The 25,445-nt window shown below is 40.1% G+C and overlaps 1 protein-coding gene across 7 annotated transcripts; it reads left to right on the top strand.

The window, feature by feature from the left end:
• The first annotated feature begins 198 nt into the window (after positions 1-198).
• On the top strand, positions 199-24,427 carry pnpla7b (patatin-like phospholipase domain containing 7b). Of its 7 annotated transcripts, none has more exons than XM_085367114.1 (35): positions 199-261; positions 905-954; positions 4,060-4,128; positions 5,475-5,562; positions 6,139-6,218; positions 7,614-7,708; positions 7,796-7,936; positions 8,274-8,433; positions 8,856-8,936; positions 9,089-9,217; positions 9,403-9,483; positions 10,329-10,449; positions 10,545-10,625; positions 11,120-11,196; positions 11,372-11,521; positions 11,691-11,768; positions 12,271-12,476; positions 12,569-12,700; positions 13,131-13,254; positions 13,369-13,558; positions 14,048-14,197; positions 14,377-14,440; positions 14,551-14,719; positions 15,050-15,232; positions 15,319-15,437; positions 17,209-17,365; positions 17,545-17,661; positions 17,791-17,860; positions 18,077-18,193; positions 19,315-19,463; positions 19,575-19,727; positions 19,816-19,932; positions 20,899-20,983; positions 21,142-21,281; positions 21,397-24,427. In XM_085367114.1, exons 2-35 carry the CDS (start codon positions 907-909, stop codon positions 21,460-21,462), a joined length of 3,987 nt encoding a protein of 1,328 aa, XP_085223240.1. In that variant the 5' UTR covers positions 199-261; positions 905-906; the 3' UTR covers positions 21,463-24,427. The 7 variants fall into 7 exon arrangements, with proteins under 7 accessions (XP_085223240.1, XP_085223241.1, XP_085223239.1 ...); XM_085367115.1 differs by having other exon boundaries at positions 223-301; XM_085367113.1 differs by having other exon boundaries at positions 223-603.
• The last annotated feature ends 1,018 nt before the right edge of the window (positions 24,428-25,445 follow it).

Here is a 25,445-nt window from a genome sequence, read left to right as displayed (position 1 = left end):
TAAATATTTCATAAACATGTTAGCATATAAAAAGATTTTAAAAAAATTGTCCGTGTTCAAATGAACTATGGGTATAATTTCTATTATAAAAGCTATTGTTTTTCATTCGACATCTTTAAAAAAAAATCGTATATTCTATTCGGTGTTGCTGTAGCCTTTTGTTAAGAGAGGTTTTATTTTGATAGGTATGACAGGACATTTAGATTGCTTTTTCCAAAGAACTGGAAAGCACGTAAACGTAAAAACTTTGGCATAAGAAAGGTACATGGCAACATTCTTTGCTTGACTTTAGTCTAAAAAGGTAAGCTAGAGATTGTATCTTGCGGTTTCTCACCGAGGGACTCTGTCACCGCAGACCTACTAGTTTAGTGTTTCTTTTCCACTCCATTGTCCTCTTGGGTAACGGAACAGAGCTACACACACATGCAAAAATGAGAATTACAACTTTACAGTTAAAGTTAAATGTGATATTAAAGGTAAGGTTGGAACTGTAGGTAGACGCTGTTTCCATATTACGTTGGAATCCCGTCAACCAGGATCAGCCTCGTTATGATCCGTGTTGTATTTGGATCTTTTATATGATGACAAGCAAATAAGCGAGAAGTAAGTTTAGTAAACAAAGTGAAAACGTTGTCTTTCCCCATGTCGAGCTTTGTACTAATTCAGATATAGATACGCATGCGGCAGGGTTGCAGTGTGTCAGCGCGGGAGGGAGTGTCTGGTTACCAACAGTCAGTGAGAGCTGGAGGTGATCTTTAACCCAGATTTCTGCTCTGTGACCTCGTTTCGATCAGCTGGAGAGAACAAAGATTTAATGAGTAAAGAGTCACATGAAAGGTTGGGCTTTGCAAAGTTTTCAAACATTGTTTTAGGGTGGCATTTTCTTTCTTTCTTTTGAAAATAGGCATGGAAGACAATGATGAAGAGGAGCTCTGCAATAAGTCCAGTAATCCAGTAAGTCATTTGTTAAACTTCAGTGTCTAAGTCTTATGTCCTTAAAGCTACGTAAAAAAAAAAAATCCCTCTGCTAATTGAATGATCATTTACACTGCAGAGTTGCAGCACCTCATTACAGGGAGTGCAGAATTATTAGGCAAGTTGTATTTTTAAGGAATAATTTTATTATTGAACAACAACCATGTTCTCAATGAACCCAAATAACTCATTAATATGAAAGCTGAATGTTTTTGGAAGTAGTTTTTAGTTTGTTTTTAGTTTTAGCTATTTTAGGGGGATATCTGTGTGTGCAGGTGACTATTACTGTGCATAATTATTAGGCAACTTAACAAAAAACAAATATATACCCATTTCAATTATTTATTTTTACCAGTGAAACCAATATAACATCTCCACATTCACAAATATACATTTCTGACATTCAAAAACAAAACAAAAACAAATCAGCGACCAATATAGCCACCTTTCTTTGCAAGGACACTCAAAAGCCTGCCATCCATGGATTCTGTCAGTGTTTTGATCTGTTCACCATCAACATTGCGTGCAGCAGCAACCACAGCCTCCTAGACACTGTTCAGAGAGGTGTACTGTTTTCCTTCCTTGTAAATCTCACATTTGATGATGGACCACAGGTTCTCAATGGGGTTCAGATCAGGTGAACAAGGTGGCCATGTCATTAGTTTTTCTTCTTTTATACCCTTTCTTGCCAGCCACGCTGTGGAGTACTTGGACGCGTGTGATGGAGCATTGTCCTGCATGAAAATCATGTTTTTCTTGAAGGATGCAGACTTCTTCCTGTACCACTGCTTGAAGGTGTCTTCCAGAAACTGGCAGTAGGACTGGGAGTTGAGCTTGACTCCATCCTCAACCCGAAAAGGCCCCACAAGCTCATCTTTGATGATACCAGCCCAAACCAGTACTCCACCTCCACCTTGCTGGCGTCTGAGTCGGACTGGAGCTCTCTGCCCTTTACCAATCCAGCCACGGGCCCATCCATCTGGCCCATCAAGACTCACTCTCATTTCATCAGTCCATAAAACCTTAGAAAAACCAGTCTTGAGATATTTCTTGGCCCAGTCTTGACGTTTCAGCTTGTGTGTCTTGTTCAGTGGTGGTCGTCTTTCAGCCTTTCTTACCTTGGCTATGTCTCTGCGTATTGCACACCTTGTGCTTTTGGGCACTCCAGTGACGTTGCAGCTCTGAAATATGGCCAAACTGGTGGCAAGTGGCATTTTGGCAGCTGCACGCTTGACTTTTCTCAGTTCATGGGCAGTTATTTTGCGCCTTGGTTTTTCCACACGCTTCTTGCGACCCTGTTGACTATTTTGAATGAAACGTTTGATTGTTCGATGATCACGCTTCAGAAGCTTTGCAATTTTGAGACTGCTGCATCCCTCTGCAAGATATCTCACTATTTTTGACTTTTCTGAGCCCGTCAAGTCCTTCTTTTGACCCATTTTGCCAAAGGAAAGGGCGTTGCCTAATAATTATGCACACCTGATATAGGGTGTTGATGTCATTAGACCACACCCCTTCTCATTACAGAGATGCACATCACCTAATATGCTTAATTGGTAGTAGGCTTTCGAGCCTATACAGCTTGGAGTAAGACAACATGCATGAAGAGGATGATGTGGACAAAATACTCATTTGCCTAATAATTCTGCACTCCCTGTATAAAGACTTAGTGTAGCTGTTCACCTCAGTCAGATCAGAATATTTTATTAACCCCAGGAGAAAATAGTTTTGTTGTAGATGCTCAATTAAAATACAAGTATGAAAGATGGAGCATGTAAATCTTCTATATAAATAATAAGGCCCTCAAAGAGTAATGTTGAATAAAATATTACAAAGTAAGTGATGCATGTACAAGAAAGAAGTAAACAAGATATTGTAAACAAGATATTACAAGTGAATATAATCCCGGAGGAGTTGTAAAGATTAAACCCACAGATAGACCCATAAAGAGTTTAATTTCCACAGGTAGGAATGATTTGGCATTCTGTGGTGCATCGTGTTCAAATGGCTTACTTGAGTCAGAAGATAAAAAGAACTAAGGGGCATAAGATAAGAGAAAATATTAGATGTACCATAAGGTGAGGATGATTTTGAGCCGTGATTCATGCAAACATGCTCTAGTAGTAGAACATGTAATCAGTAAAAGAAACCGTTTATGTCTTTCCCCCCATAAAGACAACATTAATGACAGAGTTTTGACACCTCAGTATATATAAATAAAGTTCTGGTTTGATGACTACCAGTATGTTAGTTTATGAGTTTTTCCAAGGGCAACTACATAGTCAAAGATCACCCTCACTAACATCTGATGCACACCAAGTCATTTTGTTCTATAAGAAGGCCTGAAATATGACAGAAAAGAGCTTCAAGGCTTACTCCTAGTCTGCTTTCATTGAGTAAGAAGAAGTTAAGGGGTTGTTACATGGAAACAAGAAAGCAAATAAAAAAATAATTTCAGTCTGAAGAAAGTTAATGGGGGATGACTTAAAACAATTTGTTTTAGAGGTTGAACTGTAGGGCTGTACAAAGGATCAGCATAGAGTAATTAAGAATTCAAATCAATATTTATTTATATAGCACATATTAAAACAACAGTGTTGACCATAGTGCTTCACAGTCAGTAAAAACATGAGACAATTAAAACAAACAATAAAACAGGACGACAAACAATAGGTAACAACACAATAAGCTAGAACAGCCAACTAGTTAGAATCAAAGGCCAAAGTAAAAAGATAAGTTTTAAGACGTGATTTAAAAGACTGAATAGACTCGGCAGTACGAATATGAACAGGGAGGTAATTATAACTTTGAGTACATAAAATAAGTCTAATAGACCCCAGGAATAAAAACACGGAGCTGGAAATTAACAGATATTTTCCACTGTGGCTCTCAATTACAACTAATATATTATAGAATATTGTGCAATGCTTTATCAGACTGTTAGATCTTTTGTGTGAAAACAGACTGTATTTTAATCTTGTCTTGACTGTTCCCAAACCTGATTCTTTTCTGAATGCACAGCCTGGCTCACCTTCAGCTGTGAGTCATTTCATTTCCTTTGTGTTGTCTCTGATGTTTCATAAGCTGGTTCCGCTGGATAGGCTTAAGGCCACGATGGAACTTTTTGTGGAGGAACGGACAGAAGCCAATATGGTAAACAGTGGAAGTTGGCTTGTGTGCCTTTATATACTAAACGATATATAACAAAAAACTGAAAGGAAACAAAAGAAAGAATTAAGTAAATTCATGCAAATAGTGACTAAGTGTGAATGCTTTCTGTTATTACTGTATGTTTAAATATTATTTATATTCCTTTAAAGGTACTCATTGTATTCAGAATAAGTTAAATTTAGAAGAATTTCCACCAGCAGGGGTGGTGTTTTACTTTCTGGTAAAAGACCACTCCTGCTAGTGGAAATTGTCCACCCATGTAATAAGAAAAGGCAGTATTTAGCCTGACACATATTCTGTTTAACAGACAAAAGCTACAACCTATTGATCCTTCAATACATAGATATATACATCTGTAGATTGATGTAGTGATCTGTTGATAGAGAGATCTATAACTATCAGGTGATAAGAAGCCAGCTGAATGGTAGAAAAAGATCCAAGCCAATGCATTCACCCTGTCGGTCATTAGAGATACCCAGCTGGAATAATAAGCTGGTCACAGGAGGAGATAGATGCCACCGAGGTCTTCACATGTATTCTAGCACCCTAAGGCTCGATGAGCAACAGAAAGAGGGAGGGTGAGGGTTAAGGAGTGTCAGAGCCACAATCCAAGATGAAACACGGAGCATCTGCGAATACATCCCTCTGAATGGGATGTTCCATTGACAGAGAGAGGAAGTGGCAGACATCAAGAAATCCTACCAGTGGCCAGAAATGGGCGGACTAAAGAAAAGGATAGAGGTTTTTTATCATGGCAGCACAAGAACAGGCACTAAGCATCAGATCAATAGAGGCAGGACTCTATTACAGCTGACAGGTTCTAGACTGCAAAGGTGCCATGGAACTGATCAACACAGAGCAGCAGGATGCAAGGTGCAAGCTGAGACCGCAAACACCAAGGCACAACCAGTTGGCTAGAATCTGGAACATCTGTACCACATATGGACAAGAAGTCCCCAAGTCCAGATGGGAGACACCACTAAAGGTGGTTGAGAACAGTGGAGCTAAGGTCCTGTGGGACTTCCAGTTCAGGACAGACTAGCAGGCGCTGGCACAGTGGGGTTTGACAAGGAGCAGCACCATCTTGTGGTAAAAGTTGGTCTTGCATGAAAGTATGGTTTGGTCCTATTTTAACTTAAGCTGTTTATTTTCTCATTACAACACAGGCAAGCTTTTTAAACACTCTGTTGACAGCCTTAGTTGAAGGTTTGAATATACAAGGAGTACTTTTAAAATGTGTTTTAGCTTTTACTTTTTTAGGTACACAAATGTGCAAGTGAAAGTGTTTTGATGTTGGGTATGCTGTTTTTTTTTTTTATTTCTTCCAGTGGACAGCTGTACTGATCGGAGCAGTGATGGTGATGTCTGTCGTTGGAGTTGTTGTGTTCCTCCTTTACAGACGATACAAACTATCAAGTCAGTTCTCTGCAGGCTGCACACCCCAAACCCATGCTGTTTCAGTGTATCTAAAAATATTCAGTGATGAACAAGTTGCAGAGCTCAGAGTCATAAACCTTATAGTTTAAGTATAAGAGTTTTCTAGTCTACCATTCATATGACTGTTTTAGCTGATGTTTGTTGTTAAAGTATTACTGCAGGGTGAGGTTTAAATGCAAAAATAGCTTATAAAACGTTTTGAATGTAAACTATTAGATACTAAATACTATTTGTACTACTATTTCTGTCTTGGTTAGTTACATTAAACAGGTGCAACTGAAACAAAGAGGTGGACAAACTGTCCATAAGTTAATGTAATTCAAGTCAATGATGGTATGTCTTCAGCCCTGATTTAAAATACATAAATAACTTAATTAAACAGAGTTGCAGTAAAAATGTGACAGTAAGGTGACCTTTAGCAGATAGCCTGAGACTATTGGACAGTGCTTATTGAAGGAGCAGTGTTTTATAAATCAACAGTTACATTGCAGAGTTAGATTTCCTGCTCTGTGCTGAGCACAGACAGATCTTACAGAGGTTTTGTGGTTCTTTTAGAGGAGGAGGCTGGGGTCCCCCACTACCGTTTTAGGAAGCGAGACAAAGTGATGTTCTACGGCCGAAAGATCATGAGAAAGGTAAGTTATTTCTTGATGCACACTTTGAGGGCACCATCACCCCCAGCAGGCGCCCTTCTGTTGTGTGTGTTTTATAAACCATGTGTCCACAGTCTTTGTTGTCTGTTATCATATTTTGTTTTTCTTTTATTAATCAAGCTAAAGATGATGGCAAGAAACAAACTTATTCAGGAATCTTGATGACTCATTTGAATGCTATTTTTGTATACTTCACTGCATGATCACTAATAGTTTGCAGAAGTCTTTACTGAGTGACAAATGTTAGCTGAGGTTGCACTGACCATTTTTTGAGTAATTGATGATACTTAAAAAAACTGAAAATTTTACAGAGAAAAACAAAACCTCAATGCAGGTCTGCAACGTCATGTATATGCTGTACAAGTTACAGAGAACCTCAATCTCTTATAAGCAATCATTTAGTGAAACAGAAGAGACCTTGGGCAAAACCATACACTGTATATAAAAGATGGACATAGCCACCATTATGTTACTTACCCAATTCAGGACTCTGCATTTCAAGGCCTCACCATTAGTGTTTTGGCCACCATAGTGTGAGGCTTTTCAGAGCTAAAAGTGACTGTAATTGTACAAGAGTGTGGAGCACTAACTTATCAGCTAACATGTGTATTCCAAAAATACCCGAAGTTCACCCACTAAAACTGAAGCACAAACTTGCTGAGTCGTCTGTAGGCACCAACAGGACAAACAGAGTCAAGATGTTCAGTTTAGTGACTCAGGCTCTGCTAGTTACTAAAGCATTTTAACACAAGGGTTTATGGGGAATAGTCATAGACAGGAGAACAGACAGTATAGTCAACCAGTCATCCATTGGTTTGTCATATTCAGTTTTGAATCCTGGGAGTAAGAGTTTTTGCTGTCACCATCTTGCTGTCTTGAAATTTAACCCTTTAAAACCGGTCAGAGCGTGTCCGCATCGTTTTGCGTAACTATTTTTAAATCCACATAGAACCGGAACCACGTAAGTTAGCACAATGATTTTTTTTTGGCATATGAAACTGTAGTAGTTGTACTTACATCTTATGCCATCAGCTTGCCCTAGGTCACGGTTTCCTTCCACATATAGCTTTTGTAAAATATACTTTACAGTATATAAAAATTGGTGTATCTCAAAAATAGAACTATGAAGACACTCAAAATAAATTTCCTGTGATGGGAAACTATTTTGTGTAACTTTTTTGACAAGCAATAATGGCTTATAAATGCTGAAAAAATTAGTGTGCTGGAATTTAGCTGGTGCTAACAGCCTTGTCATTAGGCATGGCTGCTAGAGAGAATCATATACCTTACAGTATCTATATCTATCTATACTGGCACGTGTATTATCATCAGAATGCCTTCTGTGTAGCATCATGTTTCTCTTTCTTGCTGTTGCAGGTTCAGACACTTTCCTCGGTGCCTGCTTCCAACTCAAACTCAGCCGTGCGGCAGCGAGTGAGGAAGAGGACTAAAGTTCTTTCTATAGCTCGCAAGTGAGCCCCTGTATAAACAGAAGAAGAAACATAGTGTAAAAAAAAAAGCAAAACAGCAACAAAGTGTGATAAGTGTGTCTGTTTTAGGATCCTGCGCATTCGTAGGGAGCCCCCGACCCTGCAGCCCAAGGAGCCTCCTCCCTGCCTGCTGGAGGCTGACCTCACTGAGTTTGACGTGCAGAACTCCCATTTACCCTCTGAAGTGCTGTACATGCTGAAAAATGTCAGGTCAGTACTCTTGATACATAATGGGCCTCATTCAGCACCAAACTCAGAAAGTAAAGTGATTCACAGAGTGCTAATGAGTGTTAATGTCAAATTAATAATTTGAATAATTCACTCAATTTTTATATTTATATTTCAATGAGTGAGCCTGGTGTCCATGCAATTCCGTCTTGGGGACCTTCAAATGCAACTTAGTGTTATCTGTAAACCAGAAAAGAATGACTAGGTCATTGTAAGGATTCATCTGTGGTTTCGCAATCAGTATTAGGCATATTCATTCTTTGATATGTAGCATGATTATTCCAGCTAGCAGTAACAGAACTATGCCGTGCGCACACAGGGTGCTCGGGCACTTCGAGAAACCTCTGTTTTTGGAGCTGTGTCGTCACATGGTGCTGATCCAGCTGCACCAAGGAGAGGGACTCTTCCGACCCGGTGACACTGATGACAGCATTTACGTGGTTCAAGATGGCCGCCTGGAGCTGTGCGTCCACGAGAATGTAAGCACCCGTGCAGCTTCATACAGTTAAATGAGCTGAATATAAAGGGCTAGTATTGATTCGGGGGGCACATTCTTTTTGATTATTAACACTCCAGATGAGTACCAGTGCTTCTTTCTGTTAGGTCAAAATGATTGATCACGCCAGCTTGAAAAAAAGGAATTCAATTGAATGGAATATTTTCTTTCTCTCTTTGTAAAGCCTAGAGATGGTTGTGCTGGAAACTACCAGTAGATCAGCAGTTTCTGAAATCGTCAGACCAGCCCATCTATCACCAACAACCATGCCATGTTCAAAGTTATTTAAATCACCTTCCCTCCCCATTCTGTTGCTCAGCTTCACCAGGATGTCTTGACTGGCTCGGTTCTTGTGTGCTGTTTTTCTGTTCTGATGTTCTGTTCTCACTGTGTTTATTACTGCAGGATGGCACCGATGCCGTAGTGAAGGAGGTGTTACCTGGAGACAGTGTTCACAGTTTGCTCAGCATCCTGGACATCATCACTGTATGTGTGCGGTCCCTCTCTCTCTTCATATATCTCTCACTGCACTGCTAACTGAGGAATTCTTTTTGCATTTTCTGTATTAGCGATTTCTTGGTTTCATAAAGCATTTTACTGCGAAACATCTCCTCTGATCTGCATCATTTAATTTTCAGGGTTACCCAGCACCTTATAAAACAGTATCTGCGAGAGCTGCAGTTCCCTCAGCTGTCCTGCGTCTTCCAGCTGCAGCTTTTCAGTCAGTGTTTGAGAAGTATCCAGAAACTCTGGTTCGTGTCATCCAGGTAAAGTGTCCACAGAAAAAAATGAATCATATTATTTATTAGCTGGGCTGCAAATACTGTATGTATGCTCTCCACGAGTAAATAGCATTCAGCAAAGCACAGGGCGATGATTAAACTGAATCCACCCTGTACAGCTAAAAAAAACAAACACATTTTCTCTGTCACCTTTCCTTCTTGTCCTGTAGATCATAATGGTGCGGCTTCAGAGAGTGACATTTCTTGCCTTACACAACTACCTTGGCCTTACCACTGAGCTCTTCAACCCGGTAGTGCTCTTTCATTTACCTGTGACATGAATAGTGCAAAACTGTTTTTGATTGGATAATTTCTCCTCGCACTCTTGTGTTGTTGCCTTCTTTTATTAACTCATCATTTTTTCCAGTTATGAAACACTGTCTCAAAACAGAGAGTAGTGCTTACATATAAAGACACTGAGTAAATTCTGTCTGGTGATCCGCAAACAGGTCGTTTGGTAGGACTGGTACTGTACAGTACTACCATTGGTAAAGACAAAAGTCCACAGGACACATTTAACCAAGTAATCTTGCTAACAGAAGTACTTTGTGCTTTCTGCTCTTGTCATGTGAGCCTTATCTTTGTTTCTGCCATTCTTTTCTGTTGCAAAAGCTTTCTATGTTTGTTTTTTCAAAGTGTTTTCTTCAGAGCACATATTTAGTTGTCCTGCAAGGTGTGAGTTATCATTGATAGTGACAAGTACCCTAATGATATCAGCATATAACAATTGTTCTCCATAATCTCAAGAGACCCCTGATTTTTCTTCGAGGCTGCTAAGTTACCGACCTAGAGTTTAGATTTTGGGAATACTATCAGAATATCTGAATTTTGACTCTTTTTAAAAAAATTTTTTTTACCCAAGACCTATGTCTTCATCCAAAACATAGGGGTGGTTTTAAGGTTGGTTGGTCAGCTGCAGACTCCTAGAGGTAGCCTAATCTGTAGTATTAGAAACATGGTTTTGGGCTTTTGAAAAGTTTTTTCTCAAAGTCAGAGTTTAAGTTTGATTCTTACTAATATTGATTTAAGATTTCAGATCATTTAAGAAAATTCTTGCATTAAAAGGTGACTTTTTTGATTAACTTGTGTTTATCAGGAGAGCCAAGCGATCTCCTTGGTGTCTGTGGCAAACGTTCTGTGTGAGACTCATCCACACAAAGGTTTCCGCAGGCAGCAGTCTCACTCTGATGATCTGGGCTCTGAAAAAGCTGACACGGGTCAGAAATAACAGCATTTTCTCAATATGTTCACTATGAGACGTAAGCGATGTGCATCAAGTAAAACTGCTCATGTTATCTGTTTTTTGATGTAGCAGAAAAGTCCAGCCTCTCTTCCATGTCCACATCAAAAACCAAGAGATCCCGCTCCCTCTCCAACCCGATTACTGTTACAGGTATACATACATGCAGTGTCACTGTACACACACATATATGTATACTTCTAAAAAAGTAAGGGAATTGTTGGCTTTTTTGACAGTGCCATGATAAGCGTTTATTGTTTTGCATATTTATCAAATTTAAACATTTCAGGTCATCAAACAAATGTTAATATTAGACATATCTATCGATTGATCGATAGATAGATAATACAAATACAGGTAAATACAAAATGATCATATACTGTATACAGTGCTGCTGACTTTAACTGAGGATACAGTCAGGAGAATACTTTAAGGCTCTCCTTAATTTGGGTTTCGGTCAGTTTGGGTTTAAACCAGTCTCTGTTCAAACTTGTGGCTTAACCTCGTAGGACCTTCACATATGTGGACATCACATTTTGGGTTATTTAGACTAAAATACTCTTGCTCTACAAGGGCCTGATATCCACTTACGAAGACATTATACTGCTACTGTTCTATCGAAATTTTAAACAATTTGTGTTTTGCAGGGGAAATGTCACCTGACTTCAACAGTACATACGTTCCAGGTGCCAAAGAGGAGACGGTGCCTCATAGTCCTGTCAAGGTCTCTGCATAGAAACTATCTTTGTTACACTTTCAGGGAATTGCTGGTTTATGTTGAACATTGGGCATACAGGGCATCTAACTGTGCACCCATCACACCATATATGCACATACACAGTTACTAGAATGAGTGTGGATCTCACACACATTGTGTTTTTTTGTCTTTACCTCCTCAGTCTATTCTAAAGAAGAGTGTGACAGTGCAGCAAACTCCATCTGCTGTGTACCATTACAGTGATGCAGGAGGAGGAAGTGTCTACCATAATAAAGTCAATGCCATTTTCCAAGCTGCTAAAAAGGATTTGCTGCAGGTCATCCAATTAAAGGTAGCTTACAATGAAAAACCAAAGGTCAACTGAAAACAAATGAGGAGATCGTGTTTTTAGCAACAGTAAAATTCAAAAATATAAACTTTATTAATCCCACAGTGGTTGTATATTTGAGTCCTGGCTACTTCTGAGACTGTCCTCTGTGTGGTTTTTTTGCACATGTCAGGACCCCAGTCTGCTGGATGGGAGGGTGAATCTTCGCCAGGTCAAAGCTGGATCTGTTGTAGGCCACCAGGGAGACCAGGTCAGTTTAATGACAACGGACAAGAATCCTCATCCTCCTCTTGCTCCTCCTTGTGCTTCTTCTCCTTCGTCTCCTTCGGTTTCTTCTTCTTCTGCTTGCTTTGGATTACCAATGATTATTGTAATTGGAGCAAAGTAATATTCTTACATTTAACTGGCTATTAGTCTCAGTAGCTCAGTTTAATAAAACAAATGCAGGTCTTAAAGGTTCTCTGTCACATCTGTTTTCTTTCTTTTCTTGACGTTTACTGTTCCTCGTTTAATCAGGGTACTTGTGGATATTAAAAACTGGGCTGATCAAACACATCAGCTGATACTGATTTAAGAATGTGTTGCTCAGTTTTAAAGAGGATATGTTTTAAACCATGGGAGAGTCAGCAGAAACAAATGAGCATCAGGCTGCTGAAACTGCAGGAAAATCCAGCACTATCACCTTTTTGGTTTCATGCCACTGACTGGTGAAAAGTCACAAGACCTCATTTTCTTCTCTACATGTTTTTCAGGACGTGAGTGTGGCCTTTGTCATCTCAGGGCTGCTCCATGTCTATCAGCGTATGATAGACCGCGAAGAGGAGACCCTGCTTTTTGTTACTCACCCCGGGGAGTTGGTGGGTCACCTGGCTGTCCTCACAGGGGAACCCCTCATCTTCACAGTGCGAGCGCACCGAGACTGCACCTACCTCTCCATTTCCAAGGCCCATTTCTATGAGTATGGCCGAGCACATGCACAAGCAGTCAGCTGTTTGCTTGCCTCAGTGTCACAGCCAGGCTTCAAATACATCTTAATTTTAAACTTTGCAGGATTATGCGCGAGGAGCCCAGGGTGGTGCTGAATGTGGCTCACACTGTGGTGAAGAGGATGTCGCCATTTGTTAGACAGATCGACTTTGCCCTGGACTGGATGGCTGTGGAGGCTGGACGTGCCGTCTACAGGTACTTTTACTAAAACTGTTAATGTGCAGGCAACATAAACTGCAATTACTTTCGATTCAAAAAACTTCCTTAATCTATGGAAACACTTTTAAGTTTAATTATTAATTGTGATGGAGTCAAAACACCTAAAAATTTGCCTTCACATTCCCATTCAGTCCACTTGCACTTGTCCATCTGCAGTGTGCGCTAAATGTCATCCAGTGTAAACAAAGCAGCCAATGAAGTTGAATTTCATTTTGAGAAATAGAGCATGAATTTCCATGATGTTCTCACATGCAAGGTGTCATAACAGCTCCGAAAATAGCAGCAGAACTAAAAGCAGATGACTATGAAGTGGGAACTTTAAGTGGGAACTTTATGATCACAGCTTATAATGTGTGATTTAAATTGATGGACTTTTTTTCTTACATGATTGCCTGTTTGCTTTTAGACAGGGAGACAAGTCAGACAGCACCTTCATCGTCCTCAGTGGCCGACTGCGCTCTGTCATTGCAAAGGATGATGGGAAAAAAGAGCTTGCCGGGGAGTATGGCCGCGGAGATCTAATTGGTGTGGTGAGTTGTTAGAATTGTGACCTCCTGTTTAAGTTTGAGAGAAAGTTTTAGAAAAAACGAAAGACGTGGAAAAACAATATTTTGTACCATAACATCTCTTTCATGATTGAACAGGTTGAGGCCCTGACCCACATGAACCGAGCCACCACAGTCCATGCTGTTAGGGACTCAGAGCTGGCCAAGCTCCCTGAAGGAGCTCTGAACTCGATCAAGAGGAGATATCCCCAGGTTGTCACTAGGCTGATTCATCTGCTGGGGCAGAAGATTCTGGGCAACATGCAACAGGTCACTGGACCCCTGGCTGGTAATCTTTTACTGTTTTTACTTTGTGTGTTTTGTGGTTTAGGTCGACTTAGACAAGGTTCACTGTAAAACAGTACAAAGTTGTCCTGACTGATCCCTTTATTCTACAGAGGTGAAACAGTAGAGTTACAAAGGAATCAGTGCTGAGGTGAACTGATCGATCTTTTTACTGTTTCTGTAGTTTCTCCTCTTTGACTTTCAACTATCAAACATCAGAAATTTGTGGTGTAGGTGGTCGTGGGTGGAGTTTTAAGTCTTGATTATAAATTTTTAGATAAATTTTTGGAGAATATTGGCTTTGACCATTAAATTTCTTTGCTGTGGCATCAGTTTGCATAGTGTGTGAGTGTGTCTGAGAATTGTGCTAGCCTGTGTCACATGCTAGAAGCATGAGCGTTTGAAACCCTGGAATTCATATTGGAAACACTATGAACAATGTACAGAAGATTATATTGCATATGTGAAATATCTAATGGCAGAAACTCTTCAGCTCGTAGTTTAGGTCTCCACACGCCTACCAGCAAGTGGGATGCTGGCAACCCAGTCTCCAACCTGTCCACTGTGGCCATCCTGCCTGTGTCCGAGGAGGTTCCACTCACTGCATTCACTCTGGAGCTACAGCATGCGCTCTGTGGCATTGGTACACACACACACACACACACACACACACACACACACACACACACACACACACACCATTAAAACAGATGAAGGGAGTAATACTGATTATTCCAGTATTACTGATATGGGATACTATTAGCTATTAAAAAGGGGGGCATACTGTTAAGTTTAAACAACTTAATGCAAGTCTTTCTACAGGTCCCACTTTACTCCTGACCAGTGACAACATAAAACAGCGCCTGGGTTCTGCTGCTCTGGACAGGTAGATCACGGAAATAAATACAGCTGTAGTTGAAATTGACTTCTGCAGTTTTTCATAGGTTGATCTAACTCTAATGCAGTGACATGCTTCTACCTCATCTCTACCTCAAGTGTCCACGAGTACCGCCTGTCCAGTTGGCTTGGCCAGCAGGAAGACATCCATCGCATCGTCCTCTACCAGTCTGATCCCAGCCTCACACCATGGACCCAGCGCTGCATCCGCCAGGCTGACTGCATCATCATTGTGGGACTGGGTGAGCAGGAGCCCACAGTGGGCGAGGTCAGTGTAAATATTACCTTATTTTGTAGAGTTTGAGAAGAATGTGAGTTAAAGCTGCAGGAGATGTTACTATTCCACAGCCAGCCAATTACAACAGCTTTTCATTCGCTTTTCTTTCCAAGCTCCTTAGATAATGCTTGTGTTGAATTTCAAGAGAAATCAGAGGGAAATTCTTTATTTGGGAAACATCTCCTGGGTACATAGATACCATATAGAAGTTGTAGAAACCACATCTGTTTGTGACACTTAAATACAAGTCTGTGTTAAAGGTGTTTATTGCATTCATAACGACCTGAGTGAAAGCTCTCTGCTCATGTTCTGCATGTGTAGTTGGAGCGAATGTTGGAGAGTAGTGCAGTCCGAGCCCAGAAGCAACTCGTGCTGCTTCACAGAGAGGACGGCCCACCGCCCAGAGGGACGGCAGAGTGGCTCAACATGCGAAGCTGGATCTCCAGACACCATCATCTGTGTTGCCCTCGCAGGGTGTTCTCCAGGAGGAGTCTACCCAAGCTGGTACAGACTACAGAGTCTTCACTAACCACTGACCTGGTTAGCAAATGCCTACATCTCTTTTCTGTGTCTGTGACTGCTTTTTTCAGAGGGAGTTATACCAGCGTGTGTTTGAAAAATGTCCAGATCGTCATTCTGACTTCTCCCGCCTGGCCAGGATCTTGACCGGAAACAGTATCGCCCTGGTGCTAGGTGGAGGGGGCGCAAGGTAGTTCTGCTGCTTGGGAACATATTTATTGATTAACCACTTAAAAAGGCTTTGTTCAGCTAACTGAAGTTTTGCACTTTTGCGCTTAGATCCGTGAAAATATAAATGTCTAAATTAGTGCCAGCCGCTGGTCTCAACCTCTTGCTTACAACCCCTACCCACTCTCCTTACTTCAACAAGAAAACCCCACTCACTCACAAATTCACCTGCTACATGGAAGGACACATGGCGTATGTCCACACTGCCAAAATGTTTGTTTGATGTAGCAGAAGAGGCGAATACAGAAAGATAGTGAGGGAAAAAAATCACAGTATACCGAACGTGTGGATTTATTTATTTAGTTTGCTCAGTTTTTCTTTCTTAGTTTGATTGTTTTTGCCCTAACTCATCTGATAAGTAAATGAAAATATAGACATTTGGTTAGCAAGGTGCTGATACGTTTTTACAGGTGGACATAAGACCATATTGATATTTTGTTGATTACCATATGAGCCTTCCTCAGGTTGGGAATATCTGCGCCAGAGTTTTGGGTACACCTTACTGTTACTGCTACATTAGGATTTGAATACATCTGACGCCTGAGTTATTCTTACTGAAATATTAGATCAGCAGAACAGTTCTTTTTTTGTGTGTTTTTCTTGTTGTGTAATGACTGTTTCTTTTTTCACCGCTCTGGCTTATCCTGGAGCTCTGGCAAGGTAGGGACCTAAGACACCCGATGATCACATGACTACAGCAGTAATGCTTTTACATGTGACCTATTATTGAATCTGTAGATTCAGTCTTAGCCATAGGTATTTGCTGTGTGTCATCTATGTAAGCACTTGTGGTTACATTTAGTACTTTTACTGCATCAGAACTGGCAGTTCAACTGAACCCTGGGAACTATTTTTTCTTCCGAAATGATTTGCAAATTCTTGCACCGGTGTATTGCTAACACCCTGACAAATATGTTGTATATTGAAATTAATTCAACATAAGCATAGCAGTTGTTGTGAGAACAGCATTTGTAGGACACAACCAACAAGCATTTGTGATATATAATCACACGGTCTTGATGCTGATGCGAGATGAAAGTAAAAGGCATGAAAGTAACCCATTTGCTTACTTAAAAATGAGCTATCCAAGTTGCTTCCTGCCAAAACTGATGAGCACTGCTATCTTTCTGGCTCTATTTAAAATCATCTGAAATATTTTTATATCAGCACTTAAACATGCCCAGTAAATTGCCAGCTGTGTCCTATTTTGGTAGCTTCACCAACATGAATAGGCAGTTTCTGCTTTATTAGCTAAAACTCGATATTTTGTGCCTATTAGTGTAAATATTTTTATATAAAGTCTAAATATGAAACTAAATAAAATATCTATTTGAGCAAGATATTATGAATATTTATGGTACATTTTATTAGTAGATTGTGTTTCCTAGCACTTTCTTTATTCTAGCTTTAGCCAAGAAGAAGCTAACAATTAATGTTTCATTAATATTTTTTATAATAAAGCTGTATTTGCAGATACATTTAAACCAGTAAGTAAAAAAACATCCACATGATAATGTAATTGTGCAGTGACACATAATACATCCTGCCTCAAGTCTCCCATCATCACCAATTAAATATAAATTTTATTAAATGCAACGTGATTGTTTAAGGCTGCACTGTCTCCTTGGACTTTACATTCAGTCACTGCGTGCAGGACTTGGGTAGAACTCCTTGTGCACATATTGGTATATGTCTGAAAAGGAAAAGAAATCGTCTAAATGAATGTGTTTCAGAGGCTGCTCTCAGGTGGGCATCCTGCGGGCACTCAACGAGGCGGGGATCCCTGTGGACATGGTGGGTGGCACCTCCATTGGCTCGTTCATGGGAGCACTGTATGCTGAGGAGAAGAGCATCAGTCGAATGAGGGTCCGGGCACACGAGTGGGCCATGGTGTGTGCATGACACACTCTGCTGACACCTGCACTGATATTTTTAAAGAGTTTCACCTCCCTGAAGTTTCACTAGTTTCACTTCCAGATTTCTTTAGACCCAAGTGAAAAGCTGAATTGTTCTTTATCAACCATGGTGTGTTTTTCTTCACTTCCCTTTTTTAAAACTTTCTTCTTCAGGGTATGACTTCATACTTTAAGAAGATCTTGGATCTGACATACCCAGTTACCTCCATGTTTTCTGGAGCCTCCTTCAACTCCAGCATTAGCTCAGTCTTCAAGAACAAACAGATAGAGGTAAGGAGAGTAGCGTTTCAAACACCAGCAGCTTGCATCATGTGCATGTAACACATTTCTTGCAAAGTCACAGCTCACGTGCCTTTCTGTGTTATGTTTTTTTTCTGTTTCCAACCTCTCCACTGCCAGGACCTGTGGTTACCGTATTTCAACATTACAACAGATATCACAGCTTCCGCTATGAGAGTTCATACTGACGGTGTGGGAAACCTCGTTTTTCCTCTAGTACTAGAAGCACTCTGACCATTTAAGGAGCTCCACTCTTTCCTCAGCTCTTTAAGAAGGAGCTGAGGAAAAAGAAGGGAAAATATTAATTTAATTGTGAGATGTTTTGTATTTAACCTAATCATTAATTTGTGGACAGTGTTTTCACACACTTCATACTTGTGACTGTACGATTGTCCTACATGATTAGGTTCGTTGTGGCGTTATGTCCGGGCCAGCATGTCTCTGTCAGGTTACCTGCCACCGCTTTGTGATCCCAAAGATGGACATCTGCTCATGGATGGAGGTTACATCAACAACCTACCTGGTGAGAAACACTGAGAGGGTAGTAAGCTTTTCTACTCGCGCTGTGTACGAGTTGAAGTAAACTGAGGTGATCGCTGTTTGACTCACAAGAATAGTTATGTCAAGGTCCTCTGTATTTGTAAGGTAAAGGATCCACACTAATAATAACAGAGAAAACCCTTAAAGTCAGACAGTCTCTATGAGCAAGCACTTGGTGACAGTGGGAAGGAAAAACTCCCTTTTTAACAGGAAGAAACCTCACATCAGAACATTAGGCTCAAGGAGGGGCGGGCATCAGTCAGACCAGTTGGGGGTGAGAGGAGGGAGACAGGACAAAAGACACTCTGTGGGGGAGAGCCAGAGATTATTAATAACTAACAATTAAATGAAAAGTGGTGTGTAAACACATAGTGAGGGGAAAAACAGTGAGAGAAGAAGAAGCCCTCTGTGCATCATGGGAAGCCCCTAGCAGCCTAAACCTGTTGCAGCATAACCTTGAATCCATAAGGAAGGATTAAAGGTCACCTGATCTACCCTTAACTATGAGCTTTATCAAACCCCCCTCCCCAAAAAACAACATCTTGAATGACTTAATTTACATTCATAGTAAACATGACCAAACTTTCTAATAATGAGATCCGCATATGATTTCTGTAAACATGTTTATCATATTGTTAGCTCTGTATGATGCCTCTGAGCACAGACAGCCTTAACATCTGAAACACACAGCCCTGTTTGTGAGCACAGAAGCCCCTCCCACTTGATGTTTCTGTCTTCCTTTTATGAACAACAGCTGATTGGAAGAAAGCTGACTTCGAGAGAGAAGAGCTAAAAGTGCTTATTTCATAGTGAGGATGGTCATTCAGAATATATAAGCAGTCATTCAAATATGGCTATGATGCAAGCAGATGCAGACCACCGTTTAACAACAGATATTAAGAAGACGAAAGTGGGGTGTCGTGAGACAGCATGCTTATCTGCAAACTGCAGAGATGTGCAAAGCCAAAGAAAGTAATATTAGCTTATCAGTGGGCGTATATGATTGGCAGATACACAAAGAAGAATAGAAACAAACATTTTTGACTATATTTATTAGCTGAAAGAGGAAACTGGTTATCAGAATGTGTCTCTCATGATATCTAGCTGACGTGGCTCGCTCCATGGGTGCCAAGGTTGTGATCGCAATCGATGTTGGAAGTCGAGATGAGACCAATCTGACCAACTACGGTGATTATCTGAATGGCTGGTGGTTGCTGTGGAAGCGGTTCAATCCACTGGCTGAGAAAGTCAAGGTGCTTTGATTTTACCACAGCCTGACGTCAACTGTGGGCAGAATGACGGCCACTAAACACTCTTTGTTCTGCCATCATAGCCCTGTCAGACTGAACAAACTTTCCCTCCAGGTCCTGAACATGGCAGAGATCCAAACACGGCTTGCTTACGTCTGCTGCGTGCGGCAGCTGGAGCTGGTCAAAGACAGCGACTACTGCGAGTACATCCGACCGCCTATCGACCGCTACGGCACACTGGAGTTTGGCAAGTTCGATGAGATTGCTGTGAGCTTCTCCTCTCTTCCTCCATGTTTTATTTAATTCTATTTAATCTGCTGGCCCACAAACTCACTGAGAGGTTCACTATCTGCAGGAGGTGGGGTACCAGCATGGGAAGACACTGTTTGATGTGTGGCAGCGCAGCGGTGTGGTGGACAGTATGCTTAAGGACCGACATCAGGAGGAGTTTCATAAGACCAAAACTGGTCACGTGAGTGTAAATAACAATACAAATAGATTGTTCAGCTGCGATCAAGTTCGACTCTTGTTCTTACTCTTGTTATATAAGTTTGTGTCAGATACACAGGTAACCTAACCAGGGCCCTCTACTATAAAACAGCAGCTCGCCACATTTATGACTGTAACGTTTAATAGTCCATCATAACTAACTGCAAACAGATTTACAGACGTTAAATGTTTTCTCCTGTAAAGCAATTTTAATAGTATGTTTTCAGACACGGTTAAACCCTACCTATGATATCAGAGGTTTAATGGTGATCCTTTTCCCTTCATCCATCCATTTTTTTTAACTCTTTATCCAATTCATAGTCACGAGTGGGGCTGGAGCCTGTCACAGCTGTCACAGGGTAAAAAGCCTGCGTTGGACTAACAGGTCAATAGTCCATCGTTGGAGAGAGGCAACCATTCATGTTGACATTCAAACCTTCAGTCACTCAAGCTACTTGTTAATCACCAACTCATGCGGCTAAAGTAAAACAGTTTCTCTCTTTCAGAAACTTTTAGAAACTCAGTTTGAGCACTTTTTGAAGCACTTTGTTGTTTGGCTCCAGCAGAGGGACAAAATAAAAAAACTTTAAAGGTCTTTAATCCTTTAAGCCCTGAGCTGCGTGTCATCATTAAAACTCTGGATCTGAGTTGTTATATTGTTCTACTGCATTATTTTATTCACTGTTCATAGCTCATTAATTATGTAGTGTTTTATTCAGCATTATTATTTAATTTTCTATTTGTGAATATTTATTTACATGTGCATTTATTTTTAAATTGCTCATAATTACATTTTAGTGTATCTATAGACTAAAGTGAATGTTTATTTGCTTATATTATTTGTTTTGGTGTTTGGCTGTCGAGTACTACAGTCTTCAGTCACAGACAGTATGAATCCAGTGAAGGTGGTCTTAAAGTCTTCGCTGGAATGATGAGCTCTGTCTTTCAGGTGGTCACATGTCCAAATGCCTCCTTCACTGACCTGGCAGAGATTGTGTCGAGAATTGAACCCGTCAAGAATGCTTTAATCGAGGGTTAGTAAAATCTAAACTAGAAATCTGATTTCTTACATGAACAACGCATATTACAATCCATACTATAATTTATTATTTTAGCTTCTTTTTATCTGCTCTTCATTTAAAAGCCTGATCAATGAAAGGTTCTCCTGCCGTCTCTGATTTTGTCCACCTAGAGGAACTCTCCGATGAGTACCAGACAGACTACGATGAAGAGGCGGTGGAAAGTGCACTGTCTGACTATGAGGCGTTCACCCCCGGTAGTGAGCACACAGAGGAGGAGGAGGAGGAAGAGACGGCAGATACTGCTGAAACTGTGTGTATTAAATCAAGCTTTACATGAACTTTGTCAATATTTGGCTTGTTTGGACCTCCAAAACACTCAAAAATTAGAAAAATAAAAAGTTACATGTAAAAAAATCTTTTAACAGGATGAAGACGTTCCAGTCAGAGTTCGGCGCCGATTGAAGAACCCCCTGCAAAGTGCTCCTCTGTGATTTCTTGTCAGGTGTGCTATGACTGGAGCACAGTGCTCACTCTCCAGTGCAGTGTTGGCTGTGGTCCAGTGAGCAGCGACATAACACGCTTACTGAACACTTCAGTAAGGTACAGTCGATGCTGCCTTCAGACAGTCACAAGTTGCTGTCGTGGTCTCCTTCGGGCTGATGCGATGCTCTCCTACTGTCGGAGCACCTGTAAAGTTAGGCAGTTTGGCAGAATAGAAGTTTTAATAATGAAATGAATACATCTTAAAAAAACAAGAAACAGTGTGTTTTGTTTTAGCTTGTTTTATCGTCACAGCCTCTGACAGTGTAATTGCACCACCAGTCTTCAAAACCTAATACTTGATAAACACCGAGCCCTTTCTGGGACAGTTCTCTTTCGCCTTGCTGCTTCCGGCCGTGATGTTCTGATCCATACAGTCCTATACAGTATTCTGTTTTATACACATTCAAGTTAAAAACTGTTATGTCGTTACAGAACACTTCAAGTACAGTGTTACCCTCGTTTCCATCCAATAATAAAGGGATTTCTCCTCTTTAAGAACAGTCCGCACACACACACATGTGCCAAATGCACTCTTAACAGTGGCTGTAATAAGCTCTTTCAGACAGTGTGTGCATCATTCACATGTTGAATGTATGTTTTTTTACATGAAGGATTACAAACGTGTATGTCTCCTTTCAGCTTGTGTTCCAGTTTCTGTCTAACTTGAATGCATAATTCAAAGTAGCTGATGATTGAATATATCATTAATGTAGCTATAGATGGTTCTGATCAACAATATCCTCACATGTCATGGCATTAAAGTTGGAAGTATTAGTGATGACTGTATTCTACTTAAGGGAGGTGCTTTCACAGATTCACTGTCACAGGAATCCCCTGGTTGGTGCTAGGTGGGATAAGGCTGTGGGCTGCTCTGCTCTGCCATCACTGATAAAGTACGTTGTTGATTACATTTACACTACACACGTGTCGCCCATAGACATGCCCAAGGACTGATAGACAAATGTACTTGTGTCACGCTCCATGCGAGTTAACATGGAGGGCACAAATTGGAGGAGTGGCTGTCTTGAGAAAGCCCTGGTGTGACACGGGTGTACGACAGATTACAAAGTAACACTGTCACTGCTTGTAAAATCCTATTGAGAAAAATCCTCACATCACAACTTCCCACTGTATATGCACATGGAATTTTTTTATACTCTCTCTCACATAGTGTGTCTCTCATCAAGTTTATTATCAGTTCCAGTTTTCAAAAAGAACCCCCTTAGTGTGCCAACCAAACGTGTTTGACTATTCCAGTTTTTTTTAAAGCCATCCCACCACATTTCAGAGAAACACTGCACTTTTTAATTACTTAAAAAAACTTTTTTGTAACAAAACTATATTTTTGATATTTATCTGACAGCATAAGGTCATTACTTTCATTCTTTCTTATTTTTATAAAAACTGTTGCAGTTTTGAAAGCTTTCGGGTATCTGTTAGAAAAAGCAAATATATTGAGGGTGGTGACTGTGAGCTCTGAGACTATATTCAGAGTTTTATTAATCCATCTCTTTTTTAATGGGCACAGACACTGAGATTTGTTTGTTCAATCAGTGCTGTGAAAGCACTGGTTCTGTGAAACAACTTGGTTTACTTCCTCCTGCTTTTAGGCACCTTTCTTCTGATTGGCTGCCCCTCTCGCTTGCATTTGGAGCAGTCTGAATCCTGAGCTTTTGGCTTAGGAATTACTTGTACATACAGTAAACCATTTGAACTTTGGACATGCCTAATATGAACATCAGCCATTTTGACAGTATGAAACTCACCCACGTTTATGTTGGGTAATTATGGTGCAACATTTGTAACTCTGCAGAGTGTCATCAGTTCCTGAATCACAGCAGAAGAGAACATGCCCATGGCTGATCCAGTCTAGCACCAACCACGCCTAATGGATCATTATTATTCCTCCTGTGCTTTCCATTTCAGAATGGTGTCTTAAAGAAGCACTATGTCTCATATTCTGTTAGTACAATTCATTGGAGAACATTTTATTATGCGTGCTGATACATACTGTGTTTTTATTTGCATAGTGTGTGATTTTTTTTTCTTTTTTTTTAAGAATTAACATTGTCTCAAATTGAAAGTAGCGCATTGTGCACCTATCAGAAATGACCATTTCAGCTTGACCATCACTGACAAGCTAACTGCTGCATGCTTCATAATACATAAATATTACTAAAATACTAATGGTAAAATGATCTAAATTTTAAAAACAAGAATCTAATTTTTCTAACCAAGTATACAGCACACCATTTACCTTGTTGTGGCAGAGAAAACACAGATGTAGCTAATATCACTAACAGTGGCCATGAGACAGCCGAGTTAAATGGGATGAAGAGAACATTGATGCTATTCAGAACAGGTGTTCTTCAGTATGACTGTGCAGGTCAATGCAACTGTGCCATTAAAGGGCCTTACCTTTTTTATGCCTCCTGTCTTTACACTAACCAAACTTCAATTTTAAGGTCTGGAGTAAATGAGTTTTACTATGTAATTTGTCATGCAGTTGCAAGCAGCACTACCTGCCCTGTCTGGGAAATGAGTACCTAACATTAGCTCTGCACTATAATGGATCATTATGCAGTTTAAAGCCAAGTTTTTTAATCACTGTGGTTTATTATGTGGTGTATTAATATTTCATATCAACTGACTGTCCAAGTTTTACAAGAAAACAAAAGTTAAAGTTCCATAGAGGGAATAGTTACCATGACATTGCATGTGAATAACTGAAATCTTTGTTTTCCATTTGTTGTGATGTTTCATCCTTAAACAGAATTATGGAGAGTGATTTTGAATGTTAAATCATCAATACACTGTGTGTGTTTATTTCTTTAATCCATGGCCTGTCTGAACGCCAAAATGATGCGATGCTGCATAAGTCTGCAGATAAAATGTTGTTACTATCTCCAAAATAAAACTGGAAATATATGCTTTTTTCAGATGGTTATTGGTTCACACGACAAACTTATAAACTATAGAATTGTGTAGGCCTTCAACTTGCAGAGTTTCATCATATCAGAGAGCTGAAAAATTTGTTTCAACTCAGTTCAGTTTTTTATTTATCTCAGATATTGTATAGGATATGATGGGGCCTGATTATTCAAAACCTTTTTTGTGAGGAACAGGCTTTTAAAAGCATTTCTGGATTCAACAGGGAACCTATGAAGAGAAGCCAATATGAGAGAGACATTTTTATCTCTAGTCTCTGTTGCTATTCTCACAGTGGCGTTTTGGATTAGAGTAAGTATCCTGTTACACGCCAATTTAATTAGACTTTTTGGGCCAACTACAAAAACTCAGTTTAGCCCAAATTTAGCCATTGAAGAAGAAGAAAAAGATCATCCACCTATATCCTAAAGTCATCATATAGCTTAATAGATGAATGTAAGTGGATATTATCATGTAAAGTCACAAACTCTTCAAACTTTGTAGTAGGCATTGAGCACACTTTATGCACCAAACTGAGGATCTAACTAATGTCTGCAGATAAGGGGAAGCTATAAATAGATGCCAAAGTTTCCATGCCTGGGGAGTGTGACTGAGAAATGGGAGTTGCAACAAGATTGGCAAGAGCAAGAAAAGATTCTCATCTATAAATCTGCTGACGGGGGCATATAGAAATCCTAAAGTTACCATGTGATTATTCAGCTTTAGAGGGGAAGGGAAGTGGGAGTGTGAATGATTTGCATCTTCAGCAGAAGATGCCTCACCAACAGCTCTAAACTTGTTTGTAGATGTGACAAAGTGGCTCACTTCCTGGTGCTTGCACTGACCATTGTTTTCAGTCATGAACTCAACTACAAAACAAAAGGAAGAAAAATCATCAGAAAACAAAACTTGTTTGTTGTGTTGGAATCTAAGCAAAACACAACCACAGAGAAACATACAAATGTCAGGCAATTTCTTCCTAATAATCTGAATAATGTCACAA

This window comes from Diplotaxodon limnothrissa, linkage group LG12, assembly GCF_057381915.1.
Source record: "Diplotaxodon limnothrissa isolate DT_005_m linkage group LG12, D_limnothrissa_male_GT1.1, whole genome shotgun sequence".
Taxonomy (NCBI): domain Eukaryota; kingdom Metazoa; phylum Chordata; class Actinopteri; order Cichliformes; family Cichlidae; genus Diplotaxodon; species Diplotaxodon limnothrissa.
This window is presented reverse-complemented; position numbering and strand designations above follow the sequence as displayed.